Genomic DNA, 16,794 nt, shown 5'->3' with positions numbered 1-16,794 from the left:
GGGAGCCATCGGATGATGGGGAAGGGTTTGACACTGAAAGAGGGGAGATGGAGCTGAGATGTGGGGAAGAACTTGTTTGGTGTGAGGGTGGTGAGAGCCTGGCCCAGGTTGCCCCGAGAAGCTGTGGCTGCCCCATCCCTGGAGGGGTTCAAGGGCAGGTTGGAGGGGGCTTGGAGTGACCTGGTGTGGTGGGAGGTGTCCCTGCCCAGGGCAGGGGGTGGCACTGGAGGGGCTTTAAGGTCCCTTCCAATCCAAACCATTCTACGAGGTGGGATATATTGACATAGGTCTGTTTCAAACCTTTTGAGCATATGGGGAAGCTGTCCCTGTGTCTGTTCATTCTGCTGGCGCTGAGCTCTGTGTCCTGTGAGGAGTAACCACCATCCCATCACCAACTGCTCCCTTTGCCATCCATCAGAGCATCCTCCTCAAGGAGAAGGGGCAGGGAGTCTGGTGAAGACCTGAGCTTTAACACTTGAACAAAAGAAAGCTTGACTTCATTTATTATCACGTAATCCACTACAAATTACTCCTCAGAAGGTCTGTTTGAAGTTCTGAGCTTGCACGAGCCAGCTGTGTTCTTTTGGAGTGAGTGAAAAAGGGTTGAAGTATAAATTCTGTGTCTTTGATGCAGATTTATGAAAAAGCTGTTTAACTCGTTGAAACCCCTGAAAGGTGTTCTCCACCCTCCATTTACCTGAAATGTTTTGGGTTTTTTTCAGGTATATTTGAATGTTTTGATTATATTTTTTAATGTAGAGTGTATGATGATGAAATATATTCTGTAAAGATCCTGTAATTATGAAATACCTCTTGCAGGGTAGAACTGACCTTCAGGCCTTCTTTCCAAAGGTCACGAGCGTGGCAGTGGGTGGCACAGAAGTGCTGAGTCTCACTCTGCTGCAGAGTTGGGCTCCCTCCAATCTTTCCCAGCGTGTCCTTTTGACAAGTCTGTAATGAATAAGCTCAATAACAGAAGCGCTTTAGGCTTGTGTGTTCATTATAAAATTAAAAAGAAGCTGTGGAGGAAAGAACTTGTTTGCTGGAGATGTTGGTACTGCTTCCATGTGTCCGGTCAATAGTCTTGTGTCCTTGAAACTGGGGGTGTTTCTTTTTTTCCTTGCTTAATACCTGCATCAGGAAGAGGGTGAGCAGCAGGTGGAGGGAGGTCATCCTGCCCCTCTGCTCTGCCCTGGGGAGGCCCCAGCTGGAGCACTGGGACCAGTTCTGGGCTCCCCAGTTCCACAAGGACAGGGAGGTGCTGGAGAGGGCACAGCAGAGGCTACAGAGATGCTGAGGGGCCTGGAACATCTCTCTGCTGAGGAGAGGCTGAGGGACTTGGGGCTTTTTAGTCTGGAGAAGAGAAGGCTGAGAGGGCATCTGATCAACACCTATAAATACTTCAAGGGTGGGTGTCAGGAGGATGGGGCCAGGCTTTTTTTCAGTGGTGCCCAGGGACAGGACAAGAGGGAATGGGCACAAACTTGAATAGAAGAAGTTCCATGAGGAGGAACTTCTTTGCTGTGAGGGTGGCAGAGCCCTGGCAGAGGCTGCCCAGGGAGGTGGTGGAGTCTCCTTCTCTGGAGACATTCAAACCCCTCCTGGACACGTTCCTGTGGGACCTGCTCTGGGTGGACCTGCTCTGGCAGGGGGTTGGACTAGATGATCTCCAGAGGTCCCTTCCAACCCCTTGTGATTCTGTGAAAAGGTGCATACAGAACAAAAGGTGTTGGGCAACCTTTGTCTGAAAAAATGCTTAAAAATAGTACTGTGGAATATTATTAAATTTAACCAAAAATGTTGGGTTTGTTATATGAAATGGAGAATTTTTAGGAATGTCAAAACTGTTGGTTGAGGATGTCTGAACTGGAATGTTAAAGGGATGTTATTAAAATTGTCTGAAAGTATCCTTAAAATCTTTAAACTGAAAAACTGATTTTTTTTAAATATTAATTTAAAATAAATTCTCTTGCAACTCATGGAACAGTGTAAACAAAAACCTCTGTGTTTGTTTTTGTTTTGCAGACCGTGAGGACCAATCCATTCTCTGCACGTAAGTGAACACTTTTGCTGTGGGTGTTTTTGGGAGTCGTGTGGGGGAAGGGGTCTTGGGGACAGCTGGAGCAGATGTTACTCTTGCCAGGCAGTGACTAATGGTTAAGGATGTAGCATGAAGTGATAATTCATGTGGGGCTCTATTCTTTTAGTCCTGTAATTCACGTTGTTGAAAGTTTTATAGGCACGTGCCGCTTACGGTTTAAAAGTGTCAGTCAAGAGACCTGAAGCAAAATGCTTTAAAAAGCGCCCTTCTGTCTGAAATACTGAGGTGTGACTTCTCGACGGGTGGCACCCCAGGGGGACAGGAATCCAAAGCTGGTGGAGGAACCTTCTGAGCACCAGCTTCGCTTTGTGGCTGCTTCCAACGGGAGGGCTCTGAACAAGTTGGCACCAAGGTTTCCTTCTGCTTTCTCTCTGCACCTGAACTTGCCCTGTCCAGCAGCAGAATTCCAACTTCAGTGTAAATGTCTCTGGGACATGGAGATGCAGCAGTGGACAGCAGAAGAGCATGAATGTCCTGTCGTGACACAATTGAGCTGATCTGTCTCTGGGCTGCTGTCGAAAGGGGTGATCCAGTTCCCTCTCCTGCACAGACCAGGTGTTTCTGCAGCCTCTTGTGCCATCACTGGGGGTTGGTGGCCGATGTGATACCCCAGGTCAGGGAGCGAAGATGGAAAAAACTAATATTGCCACAAAACGATGCTTTTCATCAGTTCTCAGGGTCTGGGCTCAGTGGAGCACTGGCCTGGAGCAGGAGCTGTGAACATGCAGGAGGGGACCTGTCCCTGTTGGTAGCAGCCATGGGGTTAGGATTCCCCATCCCTGGAGGGGTTCAAGGCCAGGCTGGACGGGGCTTGGAGCAACCTGGTCTGGTGGGAGGTGTCCCTGCCCAGGGCAAGGGGTGGGGAATGGGATGATGTTTGAGGTCCCTTCCAACCCAACCCATTCTGTGATTCTATATGGTTCGTCTCTGTTGTGAAACCCCACCTTGGCTTCATTCTGAAACTGCTCACAGCCAGCAGCCTTGGGGATAACTTCACGTATTCCATTATCTGAGGGAGAAAGGGAAGATCCAGTAGCCTGCGTGCCTCTGATGGGGTTAGGGGATCAGTTGACCACGCTGTGTGCCAGCACATTCCAGCTGCATTGAGGCTGTGGTTTGAGAGGGTGCCTGCTTCCTGAAATAGCTCCACGGTTAGATTAATTGCTGGAAAGAGACCTGATTTCAGTTTCCTTCTTGACGTGAAGGGATTGAAATCTTTATCTCCTGCTTCCTACAAAAGTGCCTTAGCTATCAGACTCTGCAAGACTGAAGGTGGATCCTTTCAAGCCACACTTTTATGAAATATGGATACTGTGATACAACATTCACAGGGCCTGGGGCCAGAGGAGCAAGTAAAGTTCTGTAGCTACGATAAAGTTGATCCAGTTAACACAGGTCTGTGCTCCTTGCTCTTAGTGGGACTTCTGTTTTCATGTGATGACTACTTCATATGCAACGTCCAACATGGGCCTCAAAGCAGGGCTGGGAACCCGGAGCGAAAGAAACGCTTTGTTCTTGTGTGTTTGTGGGTGCTTTGACGGTATGTGCTTGCCTCAGGTGAATTTTTTTGAAGTAGCTTCATGTTTTGTGCCTATGCATGAACCTTGTGCTCCTTTACGTGGTCAGCCCAGACCACAGAGGTTGGAATGGCAGCGCTACGGGATTTACTGAGTGTCTGATCTGTTCATTTGCAAATTGGAAAGCCTTTAAGGTCTCTCGCCTTCAATGTGTTTATTCCCTCACCTCTGAGGTAACTGTGAGCTTTTGATCCTTCTGTACTGCCAAGGCAATTGAACCCTGGTTTATATCCAGCACGGCACACTCCAACATGGAATATCTGGATCTTGTGAGAGGTTTCACCTCTTGGCCAGGCTGTTGATAAGCTGCTCGCTCTACGTCCGTTCGCAGAGAGGAGCTCGCTTCCAGGTGGTGAGAGTGGGGAATGGAGACACTTCCTGACAGTCAGACCCCAGGAGAGTGTGACCATACGCAGTACCGAAGCCTGGAGCTGCTGGGGACTGCCCTGAGGGCAGTCCTGATATTAAGACCCTCGGAGATGGTCCTGAGGACATCTGTTGGACATGTGAAATGTTTGGTGAACAGTGTACTACTCCACGTAAAATTTCAGGAGGTGGTGCTAAGAAGCAGTGGACAATACCTCTCCAAAGGACTTCAACACTACCCTGGAATTGTATCACAAAACTAAGTATTGGAACTATTGGTACCGTGACACTGGGCAAGTTTTGCTACCTTTAATTCAAGGTCTAAAGGCTGCACTCAGCATTTCTGAGTCTTAAAGCTCAGCCTCTAAACAATGGATTCCAGGCTCTATTGGCTGTGGTGCTGCTTTAACCTGTGTTTCTTACTGAAGTAATTAGACAAGCAGCATAAAGAAAAACAAAGTTAAAAAATCAATGCCACTGAACATAGTTTAAAAGGGAATACATATTTCCTCAGTAATGTGGCCTCAGTTATGAACGATAAGGCATTATATCTCCAAACAGCATGCACAGCAGCAAAGAACATCTAGTCTAGGTCATATCTTTTGAGAATATGAAGACACGTGATGTGATAGATGCCAGGATCCAAGGTGTTTGTGGCATCTTGAAGCTGAACCCCGAAGTTCCACCAGAGTCCAGGAGACCTTGCCAATGCTGTCTAACCACCACTTGTATCATTTGAACAAATGGACCATGAAGATGGCTGGCTGCTGTCCCTGGTGTGATTTCCCTGTGGGCTTTGTGGAGAGCTGTATCCATTTGGCAGGTTTGTGTCACAATCTCAGGACTTGACATCTGGTTGGCTGAGACATTAAATCCTCTTCATGAATGATACAAGGCCATGGCAAACTCCCTTGTGTAGCAGGCTAAAAGGAGGTCTCCTATGTTTTGATCAAGAGCAAGCCAGTGTCTGGAATTTCTACTGCATTCCTGATTCTGCGGTGAAAAGGTAAACTGTGGGTGTTTCCCGTCCAGGCCACTGGTTTTACAAGTCTTAGGACCTTAAGGTGGAAGGAGTGTGTCTCAATTGCAGCAGAGGTGGTTTCAGAAACTCCTTTGGCAGTTCATAAAAGGCTTGAGACACCTTCTCACTCCAAACTTGTCATCTCAGGACCTGGATGACCTGAGTGACCCTGATCTTTCATAGGGCTGAAAGTCCTCAGAATACTTTTTCTTTTCTCCAAGTGGAAGTGGCTTGAGCAAGCTAGTGAGAGAGAAAACATCCCTTGACTTGTGCACTTAAATGAGTGGACAGTTGTGGTGTGCCCATCATTCTCCTGTCTCTGACCACCTTGACTGTAGTTGTCTTTATGTACATCCTGGAGATCAGTCTCTCCCAGTCGAGACCAGTGACAAATGCCATTCCTCAGGGATTGGTATTGGGACCGATGCTGTTTAACATCTTTCGTGACATGGACGGTGGGATTGAGAGCATCCTCAGCAAGTTTGCTGATGACACCGAGCTGTGTGGAGCAGTTGACATGCTGGAGGGAAGGGCTGCCATCCAGAGAGACCTGGAGAGGTGGGCCTGTGTGGACCTCATGAAGTTTAACCAGAAGAATAACCTGTGTTCCATTGAAATGCTGCAGATACAGGCGTTATCTAAATGCCCTGTGCAGGGTGGGACAGCCTGAGGGGTGCTTCTCCAAGCTTCTCCAAGCATCCTCTCATCGCATCTCAGCGCTTTGAAGGTAATAGGATTATTTGGAGACTTCCTGTCTTGGCTTCCTGTCTCGACTTCCATCACCTGCTCATGTTCCCTGAGGAGTTTAGGGTCTGACATGCCCCACAGAAATTGGAGACTTCCTGTCTTGGCTTCCTGTCTCAACTTCCATCACCTGCTCATGTTCCTGAGGAATTTAGGGTCTGACATGCCCCACAGAAGAGGAGTTTTACATAAACTGGTGATCTTAAAGTTAGTAATGTTTTCTCAAAGTCAAACTTAATACCAGTAGGGGAAAAAAACCAACAGCCAAACCCCGCTGCTGCATTCACTGAGTGCTTGTCTGAGCAGAACATCTTGTCCTTCACCTAATGTGCAAGCTGGTTCTTCAGGAGATGTTACTGGGATGCTGCCAGCTGATGGGACTGTCCTTGAGTTCTTCAGTCCAGACTTGATGCCAGAGATGCCTTCCTGCTCTTGCTATAGAAATTAGAGTTGTCTCCAACCATAAAACGCTGTGCTTCCTTCCTCTCTTTTTCTTGTTAATGCTGGCTCTTCTTCCCCTTCCACTCCCCGTTTTAAGGAGCTGAATACAGGCAATTGCATTGCCGAGAGGTGTTTGCAACGTGCACACAGAATCAGAGTGATATGGGGTTGGAAGGGACCTCTGGAGACCATCCAGTCCAACCCCCTGCCAAAGCAGGGTCAACCAGAGCAGGTCCCACAGGAACGTGTTCAGGTGGGCTTTGAATGTCTCCAGAGAAGGAGACTCCACCACCTCCCTGGGCAGCCTCTGCCAGGGCTCTGCCACCCTCACAGCAAAGAAATTCCTCCTCAGGTTTAGGTGGAACTTCTTCTATTCAAGTTTGTGCCCGTTCCCTCTTGTCCTGTCCCTGAGCACCACTGAAAAAAGCCTGGCCCCATCCTCCTGACACCCACCCTTGAAGTATTTATAAGCATTGAAAAATACACATGGAAATGCAAAAGTGTGCAGTGAGGTGAATGGTTTGGTTGCAATGCACCCTTGAAGTATTTATAAGCATTGAAAAATACGGCCCCATCCTCCTGACACCCACCCATGAAGTATTTATAGGCATTGAAAAATATACATGGAAATGCAAAAGTGTGCAGTGAGGTGAATGGTTTGGTTGCAATGAGCAGCTTTGCAGGCTTTTTTTTTTTTTCTTTGAGAAGCTGTAGCTGCTGCTGTTTTGCTAAGTTTTGTTGTTTCTCTCTGATTGTTGCCATCAGGGTTGAGCAGGGCTGCTGGGGCTGCCCACCACGGTGGGGAGATTCCTGCTGGGGCAGAGCAGGAACCTGAGAAATACTCAAACCCTTCCTGGCTTTGCTGCTGTTTAGCAGAAGGGTGAATTTTGGGAAGTCAAATATGAAAAAGCACTGCACCTCTTTTTCATAGAATCATAGAATCATCTAGGTTGGAAGGGACCTTCAAGATCACAGAGTCCAACCATCAACCTCACTCTGATAAAAACCCATCACCAAACCATGTCCCCCAGCACCATGTAAACCCAGCTTTTGAACACCTCCGGGGATGGGGCCTCAGCCACTGCCCTGGGCAGCCCATTCCAAGGATTAACCCTTTCATTGTATACATTTTTCCTAATCTCCAATCTGAAGCTCCCCTGGTGCAACTTGAGGTCATTTCCTCTTGTCCCATCGCCTGTTCCTTGGGAGAAGAGACCGACCCCCCCTGGCTACACCCTCCTTTCAGGGAGTTGGAGAGAGCCAGAAGGTCTCCCCTCAGCCTCCTTTTCTCCAGCCTGAACACCCCCAGCTCCCTCAGCCTCTCCTCACAAGACTTGTGCTCCAGACCCCTCACCAGCTCCGTTGCCCTTCTCTGGACCCGCTCCACCCCCTCAAGGTCTTTTTTGTGGTGAGAGGCCCAAAACTGGACACAAGCTAATATATTTTTTTTTTTTAAGCTAATATATTCTAAATTCTAGGGGCCAGGCTGGACGGGGCTTGGAGCAACCTGCTCTGGTGGGAGGTGTCTCTGCCCAGGGCAGGGGGGTTGGAACTGGATGATCTTTAAGGTCCCTCCCGACTCTCAGCATTCTCTGACTCTAAATGGGAGACTCTTACCCCAGGCTGAGGGCGTTCTCCGAGCTGGGGCTGGGTTTGCTGAGGGGGGTTCAGGCCCTGCCTGGGGCTGGGTTTGCTGAGGGGGGGTTCAGGCCCTGCCTGCAGCCGCAGGAGGATCTCTCATCTGACCGGGTGTCCGTGGGAGTGGTGGGGTTGTGCGGGGAATAGAGGCTGCTTATTAAAGGACAACAGCAGCAAATACCCAGCATTTTTGTATCCAACCTCTGGCTGGAGGCCAGCTGGGAACGTTCCCCGTTCTCAACCGGGGTTTGAGATGATGGGAAGCATCTAGAGAGACCTGAAGGAGCTTTAAAGCAGCCTTGTAAATTGTAAAGCCAATTAGTCCGAACTATGATTCCTCCTTCTCCGTTTCAGAAAATTAGCCAAGTGATTAAGAGATCCTTTTAATTACAGGTCTTGACTGCAAGTATCTGTTAATTTGTAACTGGCAGAAGATCTGCTCAGTCCTGTCTGAGAATAAGTGTCTCTTCTGTTCCCTCCAACTGCTGTTGTCAGAAGGACAAACGGCTGGTGTTGAGGCTCTTACTTACGCGGTTACTTTCTCCTACAAACGATTTAAGTGCAGACTTTCATCTTTTGGTGTCTTATGGCTGCTGTGTGTGAAAGGAGGAATTGCTGGCCACGGGACCTGCCAGCAGCTCGGGGTTTCTGTGCCTTGTGAAACAGGCACTGAGAAGAACTTGCCAAGGTGGTGGTGCCAGTTCTCCTTTACAGTATAATCTTCTGCTTCCAGATGAATTTCCCATCCCAGGGCTTGCTGCTGACCAGGAATGACAGAAACAGACTGAAACTCCGAGGGCAGGGGAAAGGTTTGAGTGACCCAGGCTCCCAGCATGGAAAACACTGCCTTGTTTGGTTAGTTTTTCAGTGATTTAAATCACATAGATGAGCTGTAATGGGGATGGATGGCACTAACTGCATCCCACCATCCTAAGATATTCCAGATGTTCATCTTCACAAAGGCTAGTTCGCAGCAGGGACTCTGGGCACAGGTAGCACCATGAAAAAAAGTCTGCCTTTGGATTTCAGAGCTTTCTTTGTACACATGGTTTTATGCCCTTCTGTCTCATGTGGCTCATGGCACCACACTTTGGATCCCTGTGTGGCTCCCTACCTGCTGGTGGAATGAATGGTTAACTGGGGCCGTGCTGGGAGGATGCCAGGGACTACACTAAGTGACTTTAAACTAATTTGACTTCCATAAAATCCAGAAACTCATTTTCAAGTTCAGGAAGGGGCAGTGGCGTTGCCTCCTGCCATCCTGAGTGCTGTAACTATCACAAGAAGATGTGTAGATGCTTCACACCTGCTTGATGATAAGAAAAATGACTCTATGAAAAGCAACTGTTTCACTGCTGTTTTCCTTTAAAAATAGATTTTTTTCCCTTAGAACCTTTCCCGGACGGGCACCGGACCTGTTGGCAGAGCGATGGCTGCCGTTGGCACCAGGCTGTAGGGCAGAGCGTGCTGCTCTGTGGGCAGCCAGGAGACCACATCCCCATCCTGCTTGGTGCCCGTTTGCTTTGTGAACCACGAGTCATCTCCTGCTCCGGTGGTTTCGCCTGTTTTCTCAAAGGCAATCTGTTCAGCAGAGGAAATGCCTCTTGCTTCTGTGCAAGATTTGGGTTCAAATTGCTCAGAGGAAAAAAAAAAAAAACAACCCTGCAGCTGGTTGAGAAATCAGTCACCAATTTTTTGGTAACCAAATTGTAGCTCAGATAAATCTGCCTGAAGATGCCTCCTTTATTGAAAACGACACTATAGCTTTATGTGCAATGAATTTAAAACCATGTAAAAATGTAAAGTGCTCATGCTGGCTAAGCTTTTCCTATTTGAAATGTGCTTGAAGCTGCTTCAAAGCAGATTTGCTGCTCTAGGGAAAAAGCGCTTTAACTCTAGATGCTGCATAAATTCACCAGTGACCCCCAGATTTTCTTTGACCTGTCTCTAACGTCGTTTGTGCAACAGAGATCCTTCTGTTGATTGACGGAGGAACCTTATCCCTCCAACTGGGGGCTGTTACTAAGACAATTTGCTCACTTGGATATGGATATGGCTGTTACTAAGACAATTTGCTCACTTGGATGGACTATATGTAGTCTCCCACAGTATCGTCCTGGAGAAACTGGCTGCCCATGGCCCAGGCTTAGATGGGAGGACTCTCCACTGGGTTAAAAACTGGCTGGAGGCCGGGCCCAGAGAGTGGTGGGGAATGGAGTCAAATCCAGTTGGTGGCCGGTCACAAGTGGTGTCCCCAGGGCTGGGTACTGGGGCCAGTTCTCTTTAACATCTTCATCAATGGTCTGGGTGAGGGGATCGAGTGCACCCTCAGTAAGTTTGCAGATGACGCCAAGTTGGGTGGGAGTGTTGATTTGCTGGAGGGTAGGAAGGCTTTGCAGAGGGATCTGGACAGGCTGGCTGGATGGGCTGAGGCCAAAGGGATGAGGTTCAACAAGGCCAAGGGCCGGGTCCTGCCCTTGGGTCACACCAGCCCCATGGATGCTCAAGGCTGGGGGCAGAGTGGCTGGAGCTGCCTGGCAGAACAGGACCTGGGGGTGTTGGTCGCCTGTTGGCTGAACATGAGCCAGCAGTGTGCCCAGGTGGCCAAGGCGGCCAACAGCATCCTGGCCTGTGTCAGTGTGGTGAGTAGGCCTTGCGAGGTGATCGTCCCCCTGTACTGGGCGGTGGTGAGGTCCCACCTTGAGGACTGTGTCCAGTTTTGGGGCCCTTACAACAAAAAAAGACATTGAGGTGCTGGAGCGGGTCCAGAGAAGGGCAACGGAGCTGGTGAGGGGTCTGGAGCACAAGTCTTGTGAGGAGAGGCTGAGGGAGCTGGGGGTGTTCAGCCTGGAGAAAAGGAGGCTGAGGGGAGACCTTCTGGCTCTCTCCAACTCCCTGAAAGGAGGGTGTAGCCGGGGGGGGTCGGTCTCTTCTCCCAAGGAACAGGCGATGGGACGAGGGGAAATGGCCTCAAGTTGCACCAGGAGAGGTTCAGGTTGGAAATTAGGAAAAATGTTTACATGGAAAAGGTTATTGAGCCTTGGAATGGGCTGCCCAAGGAAGGGGTTGAGGCCCCATCCCCGGAGGTGTTCAAAAGCCGGGTTGCCATAGTGCTTAGAGACATGGTTTGGTGATGGGTTTTTATCAGAGTGAGGTTGTTGGTTGGACTCTGTGATCTTGAAGGTCCCTTCCAACCTGGACAATTCTATGACTCTATTTGATGGAGCTCATGGCTTGAGTTGATGCAGTATTTCATTTCAGTCTCAAAAGGCTTTGTTTCTACTAATAGTGGAATTAACTGGCTGAAACAAAGGAGGTGAAATGCTGACCCTCCTGAAGCCCTGAGCGAAGCTGCCATGGACTGAAGTAAGGCCAGGATCTCGGCCAAGGGTTTTAGTTGTTTAATTTATGGTAACATATTAATTGAGTTGTATTAAAACAAGGTTTTAAAAAAGTTAATCTTTAGCTTCGTGATACCATCTCCCTTCCATAAATATTGCACTTTGGTTTGCTAAAAATTTACCTTTTTTGGGCAGGTTTCATAGAGGTAGAAGATTTTAATTTATTTTTATAATTTGTGAGTTTGCATTCCCGGCAAAGAACTAAAGTATGCAGATGTCATCATTTCTAGAAATGAAAGGGACTTTATCCTAAATCTTCTAATTCTTTTATTGTATATGGCACAGAGCTATCTAACACCGGATCCTGCAGGAAATACTTGGCATACTTGTAAGCTCTGGGGAGAGGAGAGAACCAGAATGATAACATCCAGTAGTGTTGCTTTGCAATGAGAACTTGCCTAAAGACTTTCTCTAAGAAAAAAAAAAAACAAAGAAACAAAAAAAAAAACCACCCAAAAAATCCCCCCAAACCTCCCCACTATTAGATTTAAAGACTTTTTTAACAAGAGGAATGTATTGCCAGCTTCTGACCTTCCTGCTCCGTACAAAGCGTTAGTGGTGCCTTCACCAGAAAAGCCTGTTGATTAGAAGACTCTTCTAAAACTTCGTCCTGTCCTTTAGAAAGTCGACATCTGGACCATATTTATTGGAGTATTTTCTTTTCACTGGATGGTGTCAGATTAAATTTTCCTCCTGTAAAATTTAATAAACTTTGTTTTTCTGTAATCTGACAAAGAAGACTATTTTTCTAGTTCTAAAGGCACAGCTAATAATGGGTTCCCGAGCTCGGATGACAATAAGAACAAATTGTAGTGTTTTAAAATGTAGATGTGTATTTTTGCTGTACTTCTTTTCTTACTTCTCATCCCTGCTGGAATAGTTTAGCATTAAGCATATTTTAATACTCATCTAGAAACAGGCAGGACTGCTTTTATTATTGCTTATAGTCATGAATCATGTTATGTAAACACTGCAGTAAAAGGGGAAACTAGAAATAAAGGTTAATTGGGAAGCTAGAATTGGGATCTAAAGGTTTTTTTCCTGGTTATTGATCTTCACATTTGACTTGTTTGTGATCACTCTGGGCCAGGTCCAAATGAGGGATTTTTTTGATTAAAAGAGTGTTGTTCCACTTGTAGCCAGTCCCAAAGTACAGCTGGGTTCTGGGTTGTGTATTGATGGTATCTCGGCAAAAAGGAAACCCGGTTACCCATTAGCTAATTCTCAGAGAAATCCTCTCTGAAACCAGCTCTTCAGGTGATCCCTCCCAGGGGTTTCCAGGCAGCAGCACCACCAGCACAGTTTCTGTCTCTCCGGGGGAACTGCCCCCTCTCTCTCACAAAATTTGGAGTAATCGAGCTCAGTGATTTCTAATCTTTGATATTCCCTATTATTTTCCAAAGGTGTTTGTCGTCTTGTGAGGAACAATGGAATAAAAATGCTTTTAGGCAGGTTGAGGTGGTTGTTCTGAGGAGCAGATGCTGGCAGTAAGCTGGGATGCCCTGGTTGATGCTTGGGTATTGCAGGCTGGGGTTTGGTGGCTGAGACTGGGCTGGATAAATACCCCCCAGCTCCTTGGCAGAGTCATTCTGGGCAGTGTTTTCAGGTAAAGGTTTGCTCCTGCAAAACCCAGGGGCTGATCCTGTTCTGTCAGGTCCCATGGCTCGTCCCCAGCTCCTGCAGGTTACTCTTGGGAGCTTTGCTGAGCTGCTGTGGGGGAAGATTTTCGGTCCATCCCTGGAGGTATTTAAGATTTCAGAGGTCCCTTCCAACCATGATGATGGTTGGTTGGTTCTGTCCCCATCACTTACCTCTCGTACCCACTGCCGCTCCTTGCCCAGAGCTCCCCCCAAAGTGCCCTCATCCTACTGAGCTTCCATAATTTAGGAGGGTTGGGAGGTAAGAAGAAATGAGATTGTTTTAGGGACCGTTCCTTTTGAAAATCTGGGGTGATAACGCTGTTTGTATCTGCAAAGTTAAAATGTCCAGAGCTGTATTGTCTGGGTTTTGCAGATGTTAAGTGTAAGGTGGGGGCAGGGATGCTTCGAACTGTCTGATCGAGAAGTGCAGGTCTGAAGGTACCAAAGTTCCCAAAGTAACTGCAGAGTGGCTGCAAACCAGCATGGATGAGGAAGGTATTTATGAAAACTGCAAAAGAATGTGCTTAAATTCCCCCTGGTAAATGAACATTTCCATTATAAATGCCTTTGCTGCGAAATATGCAGGCACCCAAGATGTGTGCTCCTCATCCTTACAAAGTACTTGGTTCCAAACTTTTAATTTCTGAACAAGTGTTGAATGGGAGAAGTGCTCTCGCTCTTTCCATGCAGATCCCCCCGACAGGATCCTGGAGAGTCTCCTGCACCTCGGAGTCGCCGGTGGCAGCCCCTGGCTCGCTCCTACGGGACCTTTCCCCGGGAGGTTATTGCTGCTCAGTCGGGGTAACTTCCCCTTGGGAATCCCTTTGATGTGGGGATTTATACAAAGACCAGCCCTAGGTTTTAAAAACCAAAGGAAAAAAAAAAAAAAAAAGGTAGTTGTAGGAACATCATTTGCGATTGCTGGGATGTGAACTTGCTCCCATTTCCTGCCTGGAGTGTCCCATATGTAAACCTTGCAGTGAATTCTGTCTGAACATGTTCTGCTTTGAATCTGCCTCTGTCTTCAAAATGAAATGTGCATTTGCTATCTTTATTGATCTGTGTACTGTACCACTCTGCACTAATAGGTTCATTTCTTAATGAATTAATGTAGCCCTGTGGCCATAAATATATATTTTTTTAACTAGCTAAGAGTCTGAGATGAGTGTGTGTTTAAAATGTGTTTTACTGTACTTTGAAACTGGCTTCTAAAGGTGCTGAATGTTTCCATCAGCTTGATGGTAATTCTCATAACCAGCTCCTGGGATGTAAAATATATTAAAAGTGTGCTAAATATAAAAGTGTATGTGTGTGTGTGTATATAGAGAGAATTTAAAAAAAATAATATATACGTATCTACACTCTGAAAAATTCTGTCTCTGGCCTCACAATCGAGGCAAAGGGCAAGTTTGTTGATACTTAAGGTGACAAAGGAATTCAGGGATTTAGTCAAAAGCTTTTAATCAATTTAATGTTACGCTTTGTATCAACATCTTAATGCTAAGGAGATCTTTAGGATGAAGAAAGTGTTTTAAACAAATACGTTGTAGTTCCCTGCCAGGTTGGTACTTCTGGTTTTAGCGAAGGTCTGTTGCCATAAATGGAATAAAATAAGTTGCTCGGAACGAGGGATTGATCAGTCGTTGCTAATTAATGTTGAGGAAAATGTCTGAAATGTTTTGCAGAGGTGAATCTGGTGCCGGGAAGACTGAAAACACTAAGAAGGTTATTCAGTACCTTGCTCATGTTGCTTCCTCCCATAAAGGAAGAAAGGACCATAATATTCCTGTAAGTTGGGATATTTTCTCATTTGTTTATTGCTCTTCTTGAAAACTATCATCTTTGCATTAAAAAAATCACAACTTTTTTTTATTAAAGATAAGCTGTAACGTATCCACGTAATTTTGTCTCAACCATTATTGTCTCTTCAGTAGTGGCTGAAATGTGCAGTTACATCAAAATTTCCACTTAATATCGGCTGTTTAAGTTCTGTTGGGAAATTAAAGGCTTTACGCAAACACTGTAACTAGAAACAGTATCAAAGCTTTCTGATGCAGCAAACCCCAGTTTTCAAAAAATTAAATTAACTTGGGCAACTCATTGTGAATTTAGTTCCCACTGGATGCAGTTTGCAGTACTATGTTTGTGAAACAAGGTTTCTGCACTTTCAAAAATAGGCTTGAAGATGGGGAAAGTCACCAAGCTTAAAAACTGCTGGGGATTTGCTGTAGCTAGAAGTTGGCAGCGGGTAAAAAGCTCAGATTTTATTATATTGCAAACAAGAGAGTCTATGCTTTTTTGTCGGAGAACCTCGGGTTTTTGGTAACTTGTCCCTAACTCTGATTTATGTAAAACTTTCTTCAGATTTACTGCCTGACTTTAAAATTTGCACTGAATTTTTAGCGGTTCTTTGCTTTAAAAAAAGCTATGAATTGGGTTTGAATATTCGTTGCCACGAGTTCTTCGTAGTGAAGTCTTAATTCAAGGCAGCGGTTTGTTACAGTCAATCCTGGCCTTCGCCTGCTCCTCTCCACTTGGAAGCTTTCAAATAATACTGTCAGCCTCAGCAGCAAGGATTTGGGTAATTTCTAGTGCATGGCACTTAACGTGTCAAGACTCCTGGAAAACCAGGAGATGACTTTTGACCAGTCTGTGAAGGAAAAATAAAGGAAGGCTTTGAAGTGGGAGAGAAGGACAGATGCTCTGCAGGGAGATCTGGTGAAGTGTGGGGGGAAACTCCCATCTTTGCTTTAACCAAAAGCAAATAATGTGACCCTGTGCGTTATAATTACTCAAACTGTTGCTGGTTTATCGCATAGAAAAGATCAAAACGCATTTTTTTAAGTCTTTATCGTGTAGTCTGGGGGTGCTGCAGGTCGTGTCCACATCAGGTACTGTTACAGGGAAGGTTTTATGGCAGCAGTGTCAGGTGTGTGTTCCTGGCGTTGTGTGTGTGTTGGGAGAACACGTGGCTCCAGGGAACACTGTTCAGCATGTCATCCACCAGAACTGGGTTTCTCTGTAGGTTTTGATTTATGAATATTTTTGGCTTTGCCGCTGCACAGCCCTGAATGAAACCAGCATTATTTTCAGTTTCTGTAAAATTGCCTACAGCAATTTGGGGAGGAGGGCATTGTGCAGAGGAGGGAGCTGTGCAGGGTTTGTACCGAGTGCTTCTAAATATACCCCTGACAGCTTGGAGTATCTCAGGGTGAAGGAGACTTCTGGAAGCCTCTGGTCCAGCCTCCTTTCTTTCGTGCCTTCTTTCAAAGTTGCTCAAGACCTTGTTGAGTTTTGAAAATCTTGAGGGGTGGGGATGATGCAAACTTTCTGAGAACCTGTTTCAGTGCGTAACCACTTGAAGACCTATTTTTGATTGTTTAAAAAGTACTTGAGGCTTGTTCAGCCTTTTTCCTGCTGCCTTTCCCTGAGTGCCCTGTGACAGATAAAGCTCTGCTCCTAAAGCTCCACCAAGGGTCCTTCTGCCATGGGAACAATTCCTGTGGCCACTTGCTGGGCTGGGAAACTGGTGCAGGCTCAGAATAGTCCTATCAAAAGGACTATTTGGCTTTAACCAAACCAGGTTGCCTTCGGTGTGTTTATTGCCTGGCTGCCTGACTGGTAGGAAGTGGTGGCAGAGAAGAGAAAGGGGAGGGGGGGGTGGAAAAGCTCCGGAAGGGAAGGATGAGTTGCCCTGTTTAATGCAGTGTGGGCTCGTTCAGCTTCAGTCGCTGATTGAGCTGCAATGGGATGGGGGTGTTCATCTCAAAGGATTTAAAATGGTGGTTGTAATCAGCTGCTTCATGAACCACTGAGAAATGAAACTGTGGAAAACACCTTTTTTTTTTTTTTTTTTTGTACGAGG

The 16,794-nt window shown here is 46.6% G+C and overlaps 1 protein-coding gene across 3 annotated transcripts in view; it reads left to right on the top strand.

Annotated features, from left to right (window-relative positions):
- The window catches only part of MYH10 (myosin, heavy chain 10, non-muscle), a 118,329-nt gene that overhangs the window by 36,552 nt on the left and 64,983 nt on the right, over window positions 1-16,794 (top strand). For all 3 annotated transcript variants that reach the window (XM_014962665.1, XM_014962664.1, XM_014962666.1), the window contains exons 3-4: window positions 2,026-2,053; window positions 14,615-14,717. In XM_014962665.1, the coding sequence (XP_014818151.1) occupies window positions 2,026-2,053; window positions 14,615-14,717 (131 nt within the window). The remainder of the gene's footprint in view (window positions 1-2,025; window positions 2,054-14,614; window positions 14,718-16,794) is intronic.

This window comes from Calidris pugnax, unplaced genomic scaffold, assembly GCF_001431845.1.
Source record: "Calidris pugnax isolate Ruff unplaced genomic scaffold, ASM143184v1 scaffold470, whole genome shotgun sequence".
NCBI lineage: Eukaryota > Metazoa > Chordata > Aves > Charadriiformes > Scolopacidae > Calidris > Calidris pugnax.
This window is presented reverse-complemented; position numbering and strand designations above follow the sequence as displayed.